Source organism: Heptranchias perlo, chromosome 14 (assembly GCF_035084215.1).
Source record: "Heptranchias perlo isolate sHepPer1 chromosome 14, sHepPer1.hap1, whole genome shotgun sequence".
Lineage (NCBI taxonomy): Eukaryota > Metazoa > Chordata > Chondrichthyes > Hexanchiformes > Hexanchidae > Heptranchias > Heptranchias perlo.
The window spans coordinates 9,466,440-9,483,665 of record NC_090338.1 but is presented as its reverse complement, the minus strand read 5'-3'; the positions used below and the strand labels follow the sequence as shown (position 1 = coordinate 9,483,665).

The window sequence follows — 17,226 nt, the reverse complement described above, 5'->3', positions numbered from 1 at the left end:
GTTGATCTGGTCCCTAGTACTAAAGTCGCTCAGAGGAACATAAGAAATTTTAGGAAGATTAAATGGCTACTTAGCACAATAGGAATGTTCATCTTCATACGTCAACACCACCCTTTCGCCATATCTTTCAAACCCTTCTCTTTCTGCACCGAATTGCCTCTTGAATCTATTCGTGTATCTGCTTTATTGTCCATTCCTGGTGATATAACTACAACTCCCCTACCATTTGCCTGACTTTCCTACTTCCAACAACACTGTTTTTTTAACACGAGTGCCCTGTTATTTGAAACTATCGTCATAATAACAATTTATCTGGATTATGTTTGTCAAGTTCCTTCACAACCTTGAAAGCTTCAGTGAGATCACCTTATAATCTTTTAATTTCCAAAAGTAACACAATTAAATTCATTAGCCTTTCCTTATAACTTCATCTCCTGATGCCCAAAATTATCTCGTTTGATGACTCTGCACTGTCCTAAAGGCAATAGTATCCTTCCTAGAATCAGGTGACCACAACTACGCACGGTAGTCCAGATATTCATTTACCCCAATAATGCAACTTTTTTTCGTTTCCACTATATTTCTCTGCTTATGCAACCCAATACATTTTTGCATTTTTAAACTGAAGCTAGGCTGATAGTTCATAGATTTATTTATCATTATACCCCGGTCATTTTTTCTGATCAGCGCATAGTAGTACAGTTTCAGTTAGCACATACTCCTTTTGATTCCTTGTTCCTATTATAATTATTTTACACTTATCCACATTGAACTGCACCTTGGTCTTAATCCTTCTGAATACACTTGCATCGCCGTTCATTATTTGCCTTGCCTTCTATTTAGGCATCATGCGCATATCTTACTTTGATGTCAACACACCTTCACCAAAAGTAATTTAAACTAATCAAAACTATTTAGCATTCCTTATAACAGCACATCTTATTAAGCTGTTAGTTATGGTTTGTCATCCATCAAACATAGATCAGCAAAATCAGAGGGTTTAAACTAATTTGGCAGGGGGATGGGCATCAGGATTTTTTTTATTCGTTCTTGGGATGTGGGCGTCGCTGGCGAGGCCAACATTTATTGTCCATCCCTAATGATGAAGCATTAGAGTGGAGAAACAAGAGGAGTGGGAGAGACAAATAGCTCTAGTGTAAAGAATAGTTCGGAAACAGGAAGGATCAGACAGGGCAAATGCGAGGCAATCTAAAATCAGCCTGGAGTGCATGCGTATAAATGCACGTATGGTAAATAATGTTAGTGAGCTGCAGGCACAAGTCTCCACATTGGACTATGATATAATTGCATCTATCATCATCGCTGGGTTAAAATCCTGGAACTCCCTACTTAACAGAACCATGGGAGAACCTTCACCAGACGGACTGCAGCAGTTCAAGAAGGTGGCTCGCCATCACCTTCTCAAGGGCAATTAGGGATGGGCAATAAATGCTGGGCTCGCCAGCGACGCCCACATCCCATGAATGAATAAAAAAAATAAAGGTAACCTGGCTCAAAGAAGGGGAGGATTGCTTACTTAATATTCCAGCTTACAATGTATTCAGGAAAGGTAGGGGAGAAAAGAAAGGGGTAATATTGATCAAATGAGCTATTAAAGCACTGGAAAGAGATGATGTAGTTGACGGGTCACAATCAGAATCTATTTGGTTAGAATTAAGGAACAATAGAGGAGCTATTACGCTACTGGGTGTATATTATAGGGCAGCAAATAGTGGGAAGGAGATAGAGGAGCAAATTTGGAGGCAAATTACAGAAACATGCAAGAAGTATAATGCGGTGATAATGGAGGACTTCAATTATCCCAATATAGATTTGGATTATAACAGTGTAATGGTCAAAGAGGAGGAGGAATTCCTGAAATGAGTACTTTCTTGATCAGTGCGTTTCAAGCCCAACGAGGAAGGAAACAATGCTGTTCTAGGGAATGAAATGGGGTAGATGGAGCATGTTTCAGTGGGGGAGCATTTGGGGAACTGTGATCATAATATCTTTGGATTTAGAATAGTTATGGAAAAGGACAAGGAAGAACCAAGCATAAAAAATACTTAACTGGAGGAGGACCAATTTCAGTGAGTTAAAAAGGGATCTTGCCCAGGTGGATTGGAATCATAAATTGATAGGCAAAACAATAATTGAACAATGGGAGGCCTTCAAGGAGGAGATAGTTCAGGTACAGAGTAGACACATTCCCACGAGGGGGAAAGGAAGGACATCTAAAGCTAGAGCTCCCTGGATGACTAAAGATGTGGAGATTAAAATGAAACAGAAAAAGGTATATAACAAATGTAAAGTTGATAATACAGTAGAGAACCAAGCAGCATATAGAAAGTAAAAAGGAGATCTAAAAAGGGGAATAAGAGGGGCAAAGAGAATATGAAAATAGGTTAGTGGCTAATATAAAAGGGAACCCAAAAGTATTTTATAAACGTACAAATAGTAAAAGTGTAGTCAAAGGTAGGGTAGGGTTGATTAGGGACAAAAAAAGAGATCTTCTTGTGGAGGCAGTGGGCATGGCTGAGGTACTACATGAATATTTTGCATCGGTTTTCACTGGAGAGGAGGATGTTGCCAATGTAGCAATAAAGGAGGAGGTAGTAGAGATATTGGATAGGATAAAAATAGATAAAGAGGAGGTACTTAAACTGTTGGCAGTACTCAAAGTGGAAAAGTCACCTGGTACAGATGGGATTACTGTGGGAAGTAAGGGTGGAAATTATGGAGGCCCTGGCCACAATCTTGCAATCCACCTTAGATATGGGAGCAGTGCTAGAGGACTGGAGGATTGCAAATGTTACACCCCTGTTCAAAACAGGGGAAAGGTATAAACCTGGCAACTGCAGGCCAGTCAGCCCAACGCCAGTGGTGGGGAAACTTTTATTTGGCACTTGGAAAAGTATGGGCTAATAAATGAAAGTTGGCATGGATATGTTAAAGAAAAGTCTTGTTTGGCTAACTTGATTGAGTTCTTTGATGAAGTAGTGGAGAGGGTTGATGAGGATAATGTAGTTGATGCATCTATGGACTTTCAAGAGTCATTTGATAAAATACCACATAATTGATTTGTTAGCAAAATTGAAGCCCATGGGATTAAAGGGAAAGTGGCAGCTTGGATACAAAATTGGCTATGGGACAGAAAACAGAGAGTAATGGTGAAGGGTTGTTTTTCAGACTGGAGTGAAGTTTACAGTGGTGTTCCCCAGGGGTCGGTATTAGGACCACTGCTCTTTTTGATATATATTAATGACCTGGTATACAGGATATAATTTCAAAGTTTGCAGATGACACAAAACTTGGAAAAGTAGTGATCAATGTGGAGGATAGTTACAGACTTCAGGATGACATAGACAGACTGGTTAACTGGGCAGACACGTGGCAAATGAAATTTAACGCAGGTAAGTGTGGAGTGATACATTTTGGTAGGAAGAACGAGGAGCTGAAATATAAACTAAATGCTACAATTTTAAAGGGAGTGCTGGAACAGAGAGACCTAGGGGTGTATGTACACAAATCTTTGAAGGTGGCAGGATAAATAGAGAAGGCCGTTAAAAAAGCATATGGGATCCTGGGCTTTATTAATAGAGGCCTAGAGTACATAAGCAAGGAAATTATTCTAAATCACTGGTTAGGCTTCAGCTGGAGTACTGTGTTCAATTCTGGGCACCACACTTTCGGAAGGATGTCAAGACCTTAGAAAGGGTGCAGAAGATATTTACTAGAATGGTACCAGGGACGAGGGACTTCAGTTATGTGGAGAGACTGGAGAAGCTGGGATTGTTTGCCTTCGAGCAGAGAGGTTAAGAGCAGATTTGATAGTGGTTCAAAATCATAAACAGTTTTGATTGAGTAAATAAGGTAACACTGTTTCCAGTAGCACAAGGGTCAGTAACCAAAAGACACAGATTTAAGCTGATTGCCAAAAGAACCAGCGGCGACACGAGAAAACATTTTTTCATGCAGCGAGTTTTTATGATCTGGATTGCACTGCCTGAAGGGGCGGTGTAAACAGATTAAATAGTAACTTTCGAAAGGGAATTGGATAAATACTTGAAGGGAAAACATTTACAGGACTATGGGGAAAGAGCAGGGAAGTGGGACTAATTGGGTAGCTCTTTCAAAGAGGCGGCAGAGGCACGACGGGCCGAATGGCCTCATTCTGTGCTGTACTATACTATAATACTATGAATATATGTGACATCATGTTCAAGTCTGACCAGTAAACAGCCGCTGGTTGGACACCTACCCTCTGTCTGACAGGAGTGCACCGTTATCTGACATTTACATCGAATTGGTGTCACGTGTAGGGGTACAATGCACAGTGACCAATTAGTGGGAGCTCTAACGGTGAGGCAATGTACGGAAGAGCCACAATTAGTTAACCTTACGGGAACGCGGATGCATTCTGATGGATGCCACACAATACGTATGGAGTTTGGTCTGCGCATGTTTAGGACCCAAAATAGCAAAGTAAGATTTAAGAAGTTTGCATATCTTTTGCAACTCAGCGTCACCACAGAAACAGACAGAACCCCTCGTCGAAATTAACAGTGGATATTTGTAGACCAAGATATAACCAATGAAGTTATATTACAGCTGTCTCACCTCACTAACGTTCCTACAATTGGTAGAATATGATGCTTGTGGCTTTTCGTTATTCCCTGTAGTTTCATTGCCGACAATATTCTTGCCGGTAGATGTACTGCACCTGTTGGAGAACAAAAACTCTCCCTTGGTGGAATTTGAAGTTGAACACGTGCCGTAGCGGAAACTTTGGGAAAGTGGATCTCCCCCAAATACCTCAACATAGTTCGGAGGTATCTGGATGTTTCTACTGGCTTTCTGAATCCCATTTAGCGAGTTCCTTGCTCGAAAGCAACAGCAAATATCCAAGGCACCGGTGTAGCCACCAAAACCATTCCTGTTTTTGTGGACTGTAATAGCAAGAACAATTAAAACGACAAGAAAAATGGACGAGAGTATCCCTAAAGATATAACTAAGTAAAAGCTTATGTCATTCGTCAACCGGGGCTCTTCAGATGAATTGCTCACATCAGAGAGCATTTCTGTGTCCCCCTCCACCACTGACAAGGTGAGCGTCATTGTAGCAGAAAGCATTGGTGCCCCATTATCTTTTACCACGACAACCAGCCTTTGCTTAATTGCATCTTTGCCCGCGAAGCCACGGATTGTCCAGATTTCTCCGGTATCGGATGAGATGGTGAAAAGTCCAGGGTCAGTAGACTGGGCAATCTGGTAAGACAGCCGAGCATTCTGGCCCGAGTCAGCATCGGTGGCCGTTACCTTGGTAACCAGGTAGCCTGGCTCTGCGAACCTGGATACTGTTTCCAACGCTGTTGAGCCGTATTCCGTCAAAGGATGTATTATCACCGGGGCATTGTCATTCTGGTCTAGGATAATTACATCCACCGAAGTATTGCTGATGAGTGGTGGGACTCCAGAGTCCCGTGCCTGAACTTGGATCTGAAAGTTTTTGAGTTGCTCGTAATCAAAAGTTCTCTGAGAAAATATGACACCATTTTCGGAATTGATATTGACGTACGTGGACACCGGCTCGCTCTCAATCTGGTTCTCGATGATAGAGTAGAATATTCGTGAGTTCTGGTTCAAATCTGGATCAAGAGCCGTCACTGCGAAAATTGAAGTCCCAATGACATTGTTCTCCATTACGTAGGCTGTATAGGAAGGCTGCGTAAAGCGTGGCGCGTTGTCATTTATATCCGAGATTTGCACTGGAATGGTTTTCCTGGTTGTGAGAGGAGGAGACCCGAAATCACTGCAGACGACAGAAATGTCATACTTTGAGATATTTTCTCGATCCAACCGCTGCTGAGTAAGCAATCTGTAGTAGTTCCTTAATGACAAATCTAGCCTGAAAGGCAGCTTATTTGCGATTTCACATTCTACCTGACCATTCTCTCCCGAATCTTTGTCCGATACACTGATCAGAGCAACCACAGTCCCGGGAGTGGAGACTTCACTAACAGGACTGAACAAAGAAGTTAGTATCACCTCAGGTGCATTGTCATTAACATCGATAATGTTAACCAGAATGTGACAGTATCCTGGAATTGGATTAAGTCCCTTGTCCAGCGCCTGCATGTTAATCTCAAATACACTGTCTTCTTCATAGTCCAAACTTCCTTTAACTCTGATTTCCCCAGTTTTGGAATCCACACTAAACAGTTCACGGACTCTAACAGAGGTATGACTACTGAATGAGTACATTATCTCTGCATTGGGACCATCATCTAAATCAGTGGCGTTTAATTTGATAACCAAGGTTCCTTCGGGTGCGTTTTCTGACAGACTAATTTTGTAAACTGAATTTGGGAAGACGGGCGCGTTATCATTTGCATCCTGCACTACAATTATTATTTCCGCAGTGCCTGACTTTGCAGGAATCCCGCCGTCCTTGGCAATTAGTCTTAACCTGTGGGTCGATTGCTGTTCTCTATCCAAGGGTCGTTCCAGCACCAATACTGGTAACTTACCGTCCCCACCGCGCGACTCAATATTTAATGCGAAATATTCGTTTGCAACCAGCTGGTAGGTTTGCAGGGAGTTGGTTCCAACGTCCGGATCGTGCGCGCACTCCAGGGCGAAGCGCGCTCCCGGGGCAGCAAGCTCGGAGATTTTAAGGTGAAACTGGCTGTTCGGAAAACTGGGAGTATTGTCGTTTACATCGAGAATCTCCACTTCAATGTGATACACAGTCAGGGGATTTTCGATCACGGCCTCCAAAGACAACATGCAAGTGAGGCCCGACCCACAGAGCTGTTCCCTGTCAATTTTTTCTTTCACAAACAAAATCCCATTGTCTAAATTTACCTCCAAATACTGCTTCCTGGGATCAGGCACAATACGAAAATTGCGAGCCGAGAGCTGCTTTGCACGTAATCCCAGATCGTCTGCGATATTTCCAACAAAGGCGCCCAGTTGCAGCTCTTCAGGAATCGAGTAACGAATCTGTCCAGAAACCATAACCCAGAAGAGGATCATACAGAACAACAGTTGCCAGTTTAGCCACCAATATATTTGATAATATCCCATCGCCAGCACAAAGCATTCCAATTGCTTCAACGCTACACGGCGCCGTTGATTAAATCCTGTAAATTAAGTTCTTTGTATATCATTTTCTTGGAGAAGAGGAGCGACAATGCACAAAAATACCTACACGTTTTGTGCTACGATGAGATTATTTCCGACATATCTTCTTATTTTTCTGAACATTCTCAATAGGCGCATAAACCTAACATACGTTAGACAGTTCGCCATTCAGTTTCGCACTGTATCTGATCGTGTGTGATGGTGGATGGAGAGGGAAGGGGGCAGTCAAGATCTCCAGTCACAGTTCAGCTTCTGATTGGTTAACGGAGTACTCTCACGTTCAACCAATCACTGTACCGAGCATTTCTTAAAGCTAGAATGTCTTGGCAAACCGTTCGGTTAAAATTTATTTTTGTCCAATTAAAAATCTGGTCATCTTTGTCCTTAATAATTTTAATTCTCTATGCTAAAGTACTTCTTGAGAAACGTTTGACAGTGAATATCCCTAGAAGCACTTTCCCTGTCCCTCTGCAAAACACATTTCTTCGGACCCGTTACTTGTTATGTGAAGCCCTAATTTTTCTGCTTTATTCTCCATCAAATACAATTAATTCAATTTAACCTTACTCATGCCAACAAAAAGTATTTATTGTATACTCACCCACAGTGGCAACATCTTATGACTTAATAATGGGATTTCCTTGAGAAAAGAAAATGCTGAGAAGTATGATTTCAGTGATTGATCCCAGACCAATGCAGATCTTGGGCGGCACTGTATACGCTACGGGGAGAGAGGTGGGCTAGTTAGAAAATGTACTGTGCACCGTTTGAGAGTGCATGGTGTAACTGCGCTGTCGTTTTTGTTATTACTTGGGACATAGGCAACAGTGGAATGTACCAAAAGGACCTGCATTTATATAGAACCTTATCAAGTTTCTAAGAAACGCCTCAATGTACTTCATACACTATGAATTACTTCCGGGTATAGTGACTGCTTTTATGTAGGCAAAAAGGTAACGTATTTTTATGCATAGGAGGATCCCACAACCATCAATGCGATCAGTTAATTTGTTTTGTTTTCAGAAAATAATGATGGACGGGGGAATGTTAATCAGAGTCCCCAGACACCTCCTGATCTTATTTTGATGGCGCTACTCCTGGTCCAGCTATTAAATAAATAGTTTACAAGCCATGGTTGGAATTCCAATTCTGATGCCAAGTAAAGTGCTCTGGACTTGCTTGGTTACATACATACTCAGAGTTCCTCTCCAAATAGTTAAAATATAAATGGTTGGAGAGTGTGGGACAACATCTGCATTTCCTATACTTTTAAATAAACCCCAGTGGGTTTAAATAGTATCTATGGAATCCTGTGAACCTCCAGGGCACTTGTTAAACCCGGTTTGACATTGCGCTAGAGTTACATATAGTTGCAAAGCAACGTAAACACACCCTGGGAGACACCAGTATATAGCAATGACATAGGGATGACTGGAAATAGAAATAGTGCAGAAAACTGGGAATTTTGCCTTTAAGATATCAATAGTTGTCCCATTCATTTACATTTGCTTGATTTTCCATAATCTATAGATTTCTAAAATCCTCCGCCTCTCTTCCAAATGGATGTCCATTCAGCCACCTTATAAATGTAGTCTTTGACCTCAAATCAACTAATTTCTCTGTGCCACGCAAGCACTAACTTGTGAAAAAAATGTTTGTTTTCTCATCTCTAACCTTGCTTGATTATCGAGAACTTTATATTTACGTCGCCTAGTCTTACACTTAGTGTTCAAGTTAACTAACTTGTTATCTTCAATTTTATCAATAGCTTTCAATATTTTAAAGGCTTGCATGCACATACCCCTCGATCCTTTTTTCTAAAGTGAAAATAAATGCAGATCCCAAAGCCTTTAGTCAAAACTTAAGCCCGAAGGCCTAAAATCATCATAGCCACCTCTTTCTAATGCAGGTATAATCTTTTTGACCAAAACTACAGGCCATACCCTAAAACTGGCCATAAGATGAATTTGTACAATGTCAGTATAACTTGTCATGACTTGAAAACCAGTACCTTACACATACTTCTCCATTCTAGATATGCCTTATTGCTAACCGTTTCATATTGACCAGATGCTTCCAGGATACAATCTATAATCACTCCCATATCGTTTTTACCCTTTTTCAGCCCATGCCAGTGGAGAATGTTTCCTGTTGTACACAGGCTTAATGATGCCTGTTCATATACGTGTGATCTTATTTTTATCCACATTAAAATGCATATTTCATAGCTCAAAGCAATTTTTATAATTGGTACAAGTCACTCTGATAATAATCAAGATTCTTTCAACTCACTACGTTCTCCCATACCTTTGTGTCACTGGGAAAAATAATACCACGACTGCAAACTATCCATACGATTTACAAAGAATGTGAACAGTAGAGATCCAAGAAAAGATCCTTGCAGTATACACTGGGAAATAGTAATAATCGACCTCAGTCTTCTGGTACTAAGTAATTCTTATTCCATCTAGACGATGTGCCATCTATTCCACGAGCATCAATCTCCCTCCCCGACCAGTCTCACTTGCAGACTGTTGTCAAACGTCCATTGAAAATCTTACTAAACTAAATCTACAGATTTACCCTAGTTTAGTTACTTCTCGGAGAATTCCATTATATTTGTAAGGTGCAGCCTATCATTTCTATAACCTTCTTAGGCCTCTAGCCTATCATTTCTATACCTGTGCTTCTGACTGTTGTTTGTAGCATCCTGCAAATAGTTCTTGTATGTTTTCTCATTTTGGATGTTAGGTGAGCTGGTGTGTTATTAATAGAATTGTGCTTTACTGCTTTTTTGAATATATTGAAATTGTATTAGTTGTCCTTAGGACTCTAAGTGCTCTATTTACAGAACTCGAAAAAATATTAACAGGTCTCAGTGAATATTTCATTGTGACACGTTGTGATGAGTTAGCTAAACCTACAATTTCTTTTTATATTTGCACACTTTGATTTTATTTGTGCAAACGTTCGACCATTCTGTCAATGTGTGCTGATTACAATTCAAATCCTGGAGAGAAGGTTGGTACATTGTAACATCACACTGCACTTTTTGCCCTTGAGCATGGGCTTGAATTCCAGCCAGACTAATTGGATGAAATTATCATCTCTCTTTTTGCTGCCAAGGGCCAGATATTACAGGTATCGTATCTTTAGACTACGCTGGTGTGTGAGGGGAGTGACTGGAGTTGCATTGTTTCCCTGCAGTGTCTCCAGAAACAGTGAGATTTATTGTACATGCTTATGCATATGGACAGAAATCCATTTATTGGTATCTAAATATCAGTTAGAAGAGATCTGAGGAGTCCACCGATTCTCTGTTGACACTAAAAAATTTCAAAGTGAATAATTTTTTAAAAATTGCCTGATCTGAACTCAGTTTTTCTGCAACTTGGGAAATGCCCAATGGTACAAGAAGAACTGAACAATTTAGGATGATCTGGAACTCAGAAAGCTCCTCATATTAATTAGTTAGAACTACCGGGCTGGGACTGGGACAACTAAAAAGTAACCTGTTTACAGTAGCTGGCTAGAACTCCAATTCCGCTGCTAAGGAACATGTTCTGTAATTGCACGGTTACATGGCTTCTCTCAGTTCCTCTCCTGATAGTTAAAATTTAAATATTTAGAGAGTGTGGCAAAACTTCAACACTTCCTATACATTTAAATAAACACCAGTGGGTTTAAAAGGTGTCAATGGAACCCTATGGACCTCCAGGACACTTGTTAAACTTGGTTGGACAATGCCTGGAATTATACACTCACAAAGCAACGTAAACACAACCTGGGAGGCACTGCTACATAGCAATGACACAGGGATGCTGACTGGGAATAGAAATAGCACAGAAAACTTAGAATTTTGCCTTTAAGATACAACTGTTATCCTATTAAATTGCATGTGTTTGATTTTTCTAAAGTTATCTGTACATCCAAATCAAATCTGTGAGGATTTCCTTCTCTTATTAGAAGCGCCTCACCTCATTGTTTACAGTATTGCTGTAATTTTCAGAATTCCTCATCCCTGCGTTTTCTTTCCCAATAGATTCATTCCGGACATAATTCTTGCCTGTAGATGATTTGCATGTGTTGGAGGTCATGAAGTCTCTCTTAGTCGGCTGCAGTGTTGAACATGACTCATAGCGGAAACTCTGAGAAAGTGGATCACCCCCGAATACCTCAACATAGTTCGGTGGTATCTCAAGGCTTCTACTGGCTTTTTGAATTCCATTCAGTGAATTTCTTGTTTCAAAGCAGCAACAAACACCCAGGGAACAGTGCTGGCCACCCAAACCATTTCTGCTTTTATGAACCTTACAAGCAAGGATAATTAAAATCACTAGAAAGATGATAGAAATTATCCCTAAGGCTATGACCAAGGAAAGGCTCATATCAGGAATGAACTCAGGATCTTCAGACACACCACTGACATTGGAGAACGTTTCAGTATCACGGCCTACCACAGATAAGATGATAGTCACTGTGGCAGATAGTGATGGTGTTCCATTATCTTTTACCACAATCACCAACCTTTGTTTAGGGGTATCTTTATTCGCAATACGACGGATGGTCCAAATTTCTCCACTATCTGGTGAAATAGTAAAAAGGTTATGATGAGTTGCCTGAAAAATCTGATAAGAAAGACGAGCATTTTGACCAGCGTCAGCATCAGTGGCCGATACCTTGGCAACCAAATAGCCTGGTTCTGCAAACCTGGATATTGTCTCTATTGCTGTTGACCCATACTCGGGTAATGGATGCACGATCACTGGAACATTGTCATTCTGATCAAGGATAATAACATCCACTGAAACGTTACTGATGAGGGGTGGGACTCCAGAGTCCTGGACCTGGACTTGGATCTGAAAGTTTTTCAATTGCTCGTAGTCAAAAGATCTCTGGGAAAATATGACACCACTCTGTGAGTTAATGGAGACGTAATTGGCTACTGAGTCGCCCTGAACTTGAGTTTCCAGGATAGAGTAGTTTAGTTGAGCGTTCTGTCCTACATCTGGATCAAAAGCTGTCACGGAGAATATAGAAGTCCCAATAACGTTGTTCTCCATTACATTTGCTGTGTATAAAGGCTGAGTAAACTGTGGTGCGTTGTCATTTATGTCCAAAACCTTTACCCGAATAGTTTTCTTGGATGTGAGAGGAGGGTTTCCTGCATCCGTGCATGTTATAGCAACGTCATACTTGGAGATATTTTCGCGATCCAGTCTTTGCTGAATAAGCAGCCTATAATAGTTCTTCAAAGATGAATCGAGTTTAAAGGGGAGATTATTTGAAATTTGACATTGTACCTCCCCATTTTGTCCCGAATCTTTGTCTGCTGCACTGAACAAAGCCACCACAGTCCCAAGCGGAGCACCTTCTGAAACTGTACTGGACAAAGACGTCAAGGTCACCTCAGGTGCGTTATCATTCACATCAATAATGTCCACCAACACATCACAGTGCACGGGTATTGCATATGGACCCTTGTCCATTGCTTGAACGTTGATCTCAAAGGCACTGTTTTCTTCATAGTCCAAATTCCCTTTCACTCGGATTTCACATGTTTTGAAATCAATATCAAATAGTTCACGGACTCTAGCGGAAGTATAGCTACTAAGCGAGTACATTATCTCTCCATTGGCTCCATCATCCAAGTCAGTGGCATTTAGTGTGATTATTAGGGTTCCTTTGGGTGCAGTTTCCAACAGACTGACCCTATAAACCGACTGGGGGAAGACAGGCGCGTTGTCGTTTGCATCCTTTACTGTGATTGTGATCTGTACAGTGCCTGACCTTAAAGGGACCCCGCCGTCTTTGGCTATTAGCGTTAACCTGTGGTTGGATTCAGTTTCTCTATCCAAGGACCTTTGCAACACCAATACTGGTAACTTTCCTTCCCCACTGCGCATTTGTACATCGAGAACGAAATAATCGTTAGGAAGGAGCTCGTAGGTTTGTACGGAGTTGTTTCCAATGTCCGGATCGTGCGCGGACTCGAGGGGGAAGCGCGCTCCCGGCGCAGCCAGCTCTAAAATTTCAAGGCGAAACTGGCTCTTTGGAAAACTGGGAGCATTGTCATTTACATCCAGAATCTCCACTTCAACCTTGTACAGATTGAGGGGATTTTCAAGCACAACATCCAAGGATAACTCACAAGTGAGGCTCGGCCCGCAAAGCTGTTCTCTGTCAATTTTTTCCTTCACAAATAAAATCCCATTGTCTAAATTTACGTCCACATACTGTTTTTTGGGACCGGCCACAATCCGCAAACTGCGAGATGAGAGCTGCTTTACATCTAAACCCAGATCGGCTCCGATGTTCCCAACAAAGGCGCCCAGTTGCAGTTCTTCAGGAATGGAATAACGAATCTGCCCAGAAACTAGATCCCACGAGGAGAACACACAATACAACAGTTGGCATTTTAGCAAGCAATATATTTTATATCTCATTTCCAGCGTAAAACATTCCAATTGTTTCAGCACGAGACGGCAACATTCATTACCCTTTTAACAGTTATTTGGATATTTTCTGAAAAAACTTCGAACAACTACGATGTACCAAATACCTGTACGTTTTGCGAATCGCTCGGATTCCCTCATTTAAATCTTCGCTTTTTGTTTAAAATTGTAGTGGATTCGTGTACAAAACCTAAGCAGCAGCTCGCTATCCAATTTTACACTGCGTCTGATCTTACGTGATGGTGGATGGGAAGTGAAGGGGGCAGTCCAGATCACCAATCACATCTCAGCTTCTGATTGGTGCACACAGGCACATTGAAATTCAACCAATCAGAATACCCTTCGTTTCTTAAAGCTGGAAGGTCTTAAACTAGCTCTGAATACTTATATTTATTGTTGCACAATTAAAATTGAATTAAGCTGTTCTTTCACCATTGTGGATATTTGTGTGTGTTAAAAAAAAAACTCGAGAAAAGAATTGCAACGAAAATCTTAAAGATCAGCTATGAAGAATCTGCATGAAAGAAATAAAAACATAAGAACGCCAGGCGCCAGCAGAACACATCGGGTCCATCAATTCAATTCCATTTACGGTCCATGTACGATTATTCCATCATGGTTTTCCCAACCCCCACCAACTGTTGATTCCTACTTAAGGAAGACTGAATTATTTACCCGGCCTCCCACAAAAACAATCAATCCGTACAATTAAGATTTCTGCAATCCTCCGCCTCTCTTTCAAACGGTTATCTATTCAGCCGCCTTCGAAAGTGTTATTTGACCTTGTATCAACTTCCTTCTCTGTGCCACGCATCCGCTAAACTTTGGTTTCTATTCTCTCACCGTGCTCGATTATTGAGAATTTTATGCTTATCTCTCTTGTCTTATACGCAATGTCCAAGATAAGTATCTTGTAACCTTCAATTTCGCTTATAGCTTTCAATACTTTAAAGCCTTGTATGCATATACTCCTCTATCTTATTTGATAAATTGAAAATAAATGTAATTCCCTAAGCCTTTTGTGAAAACATAACCCCTGAAGATCTAACATCACAATGGCTACCCTTCAAACTCTTTGCAATGCAGGTATGATCTTTTGGGTAGAGGGCGACCAAAACTGCAGACTGTACTCCAGAATTGGTCATAAGATTAAGTTGTAAAATGTCAGCATAACTCGTTATGACTTGAAAACCCAATACCTTCAGGAACTTCCCCATTAACAAATTGCCTTATTACTAAATCTTTCACATTGCCCAGATGCTTTAAGGGTATGACCAATGATCACTCTCATACCTATTTTTTTTGTTGTTATACATTGATGAGGCAGTCCGAGCCCGCATGCAGCAAGGCCTGGACAACATCCAGGCTTGGGCTGATAAGTGGCAAGTAACATTCGCGCCAGACAAGTGCCAGGCATTGACCATCTCCAACAAGAGAGCATCTAACCACCTCCCCTTGACATTCAACGGCATTACCATCGCCGAATCCCCCGCCATCAACATCCTGGGGGTAACCATTGACCAGAAACTTAACTGAATCAGCCATATAAATACTGTGGCTACAAGAGCAGGTCAGAGGCTGGGTATTCTGTGGCGAGTGACTCACCTTCTAACTCCCCAAAGCCTTTCCACTATCTACAAGGCACAAGTCAGGAGTGTGATGAAATACTCTCCACTTGCCTGGATGAGTGCAGCTCCAACAACATTCAAGAAGCTCGACACCATCCAGGACAAATCTGCCTGCTTGATTGGCACCCCATCCACCACCTTAAACATTCACTCCCTTCACCACCGGTGCACAGTGGCTGCAGTGTGTACCATCCACAGGATGCACTGTAGCAACTCGCCAAGGCTTCTTCGACAGCACCTCCCAAACCTGCGACTTCTACCACTTAGAAGGACAAGAGCAGCAGGCACATGGGAACAACAGCACCTGCATGCTCCCCTCCAAGTCATACACCATCCCGACTTGGAAATATATCACCGTTCCTTCATCATCGCTGGGTCAAAATCCTGGAACTCCCTTTCTAACAGCACTGTGGGAGAACCTTCACCAGACGGACTGCAGCGGTTCAAGAAGGCGGCTCACCACCACCTTCTCAAGGGCGATTAGGGATGGGCAATAAATGCTGGCCTCGCCAGCGACGTCCACATCCCATGAACGAATTAAAAAAAATCGGCTTACTGATACTGTTTATATAGGTATTATCTTATTTTGATCCACATCTTTCATACTTCAAAATCATTTTAAAAATTGGTACAAGTCTGTCTGAAAATAATCTAGTTTATTTCAATTACATGCCCACATACCTTTGTGTCACTGGGGATATTAGTAACACTACTACACTCTGTCCATTTAATTTTCAAACATTGTGAAGAGTAGTGATCCAAGAAAAGATCCTTGAGGAATAAGCCAGGAAATGTTAACCATCGACCTCTGTTTTCTGGTACGAAGCCAATTCTCAATCCATCTAGATAATGTACCATCTATCCCGTGATCCTTAAACGCCCCTAAGATTCTCAAATGCGTACAATTATCTAACGTCTATTGAAAATCTAAATAAACTACATCTACTGATTTATCCTAGCCCGGTTACCTCTCTAAGAAAATATTTGTAAGGTGCAGCCTATCATTTCTATGATACTTGTTTCTATCATTTCTATGATACTTGTGCTCCTCGGCTTTCATTTGCAGCATCCTACAAAAAGGTTCTCAAATATTTTCCCACTTTGGACATCGGGATAACTGGTGTGCTGTTACCAGTAAGGCGCTTTATTTCTTTTTTGTGTATTGATACCACATTAGATGTCCTTATGTCCCCAGGTGCTGTATTTATAGAACTTTGAAAAATATTAACTGTTCTCAATGAATATGCCATTGCGACATGTTTTGGTGATTCAGCTAAACCTACAATTTCTTCTTGTAATTATTCACTTTGATTTTATTCGTGCAAAAGTTCGGCCGTATTGTCATCCTGTGGTGATTAAAATTCCAGTCCTGGAGAGACGATTGGTACATTGCGTTAGCAAACTGTCTTTTTTGCCCTTGGGCATGGGCTTGAATTACACCCCAACTAATTGGATAAAATCTCTCTTTTGGCTGTCAGGGCCAGATATCACTGGTACCAGTCTCCTACTATATCGGTAGAGCGCGATGAGGTGCGAAGGATTGACTGGAGTTGCATTGTGATATCCCGTGTACGCTCTCCAGAAACAACGAGATTTTCTGCAGATATGATTACGCATATGGACAGAATTTCATTCACTGGTTTAAAAAAACACCAGTTAGAAAAGATCCGTTGAGGTCACCGATTCTCTGTTGACACTAAAAACATTAAAAATGAAGAATTTAAAGAAATTACTTGGCCTGAACTCAATTTTTCTGCAATTTGTGTGAACCCCGATGATCCAAAACGACCTGATCAATTTCGGATACTCTGGAACTCAGAAACCGCCTGCTCTTATTTTGTTGACCCTACCAGGCTGAGACCGGTACTTAGCTGAAACTCCAAATCTGCCGCCAAAGAAAGTTCTGCATTTGCACGGTTACATGAATGCGCATAGTTCCCCTCCAGATAGTTAAAATGTAAATATTTATGGAGTAAGGGATAACGTCTGCACGTCCT

At 41.3% G+C, this 17,226-nt stretch overlaps 1 protein-coding gene across 11 annotated transcripts in view; it reads right to left on the bottom strand.

Annotated features, from left to right (window-relative positions):
* Window positions 1–17,226, bottom strand: part of LOC137332308 (protocadherin-10-like) — a 245,812-nt gene that overhangs the window by 112,553 nt on the left and 116,033 nt on the right. Inside the window, exons 1-2 of one of the 11 annotated variants that reach the window (XM_067996033.1) lie at window positions 13,709–13,974; window positions 11,124–13,522 (exon numbers count right to left, since the gene is read on the bottom strand). The exons of 8 other annotated variants lie outside the window; for them this stretch is intronic. In XM_067996033.1, the coding sequence (XP_067852134.1) occupies window positions 11,124–13,522; window positions 13,709–13,742 (2,433 nt within the window). In that variant the 5' untranslated portion in view covers window positions 13,743–13,974. Of the gene's footprint in view, window positions 1–4,620; window positions 6,820–11,123; window positions 13,975–17,226 lie in introns of those variants that run through there. 2 more of the 11 variants (XM_067996024.1, XM_067996037.1) reach the window with 2 other exon arrangements.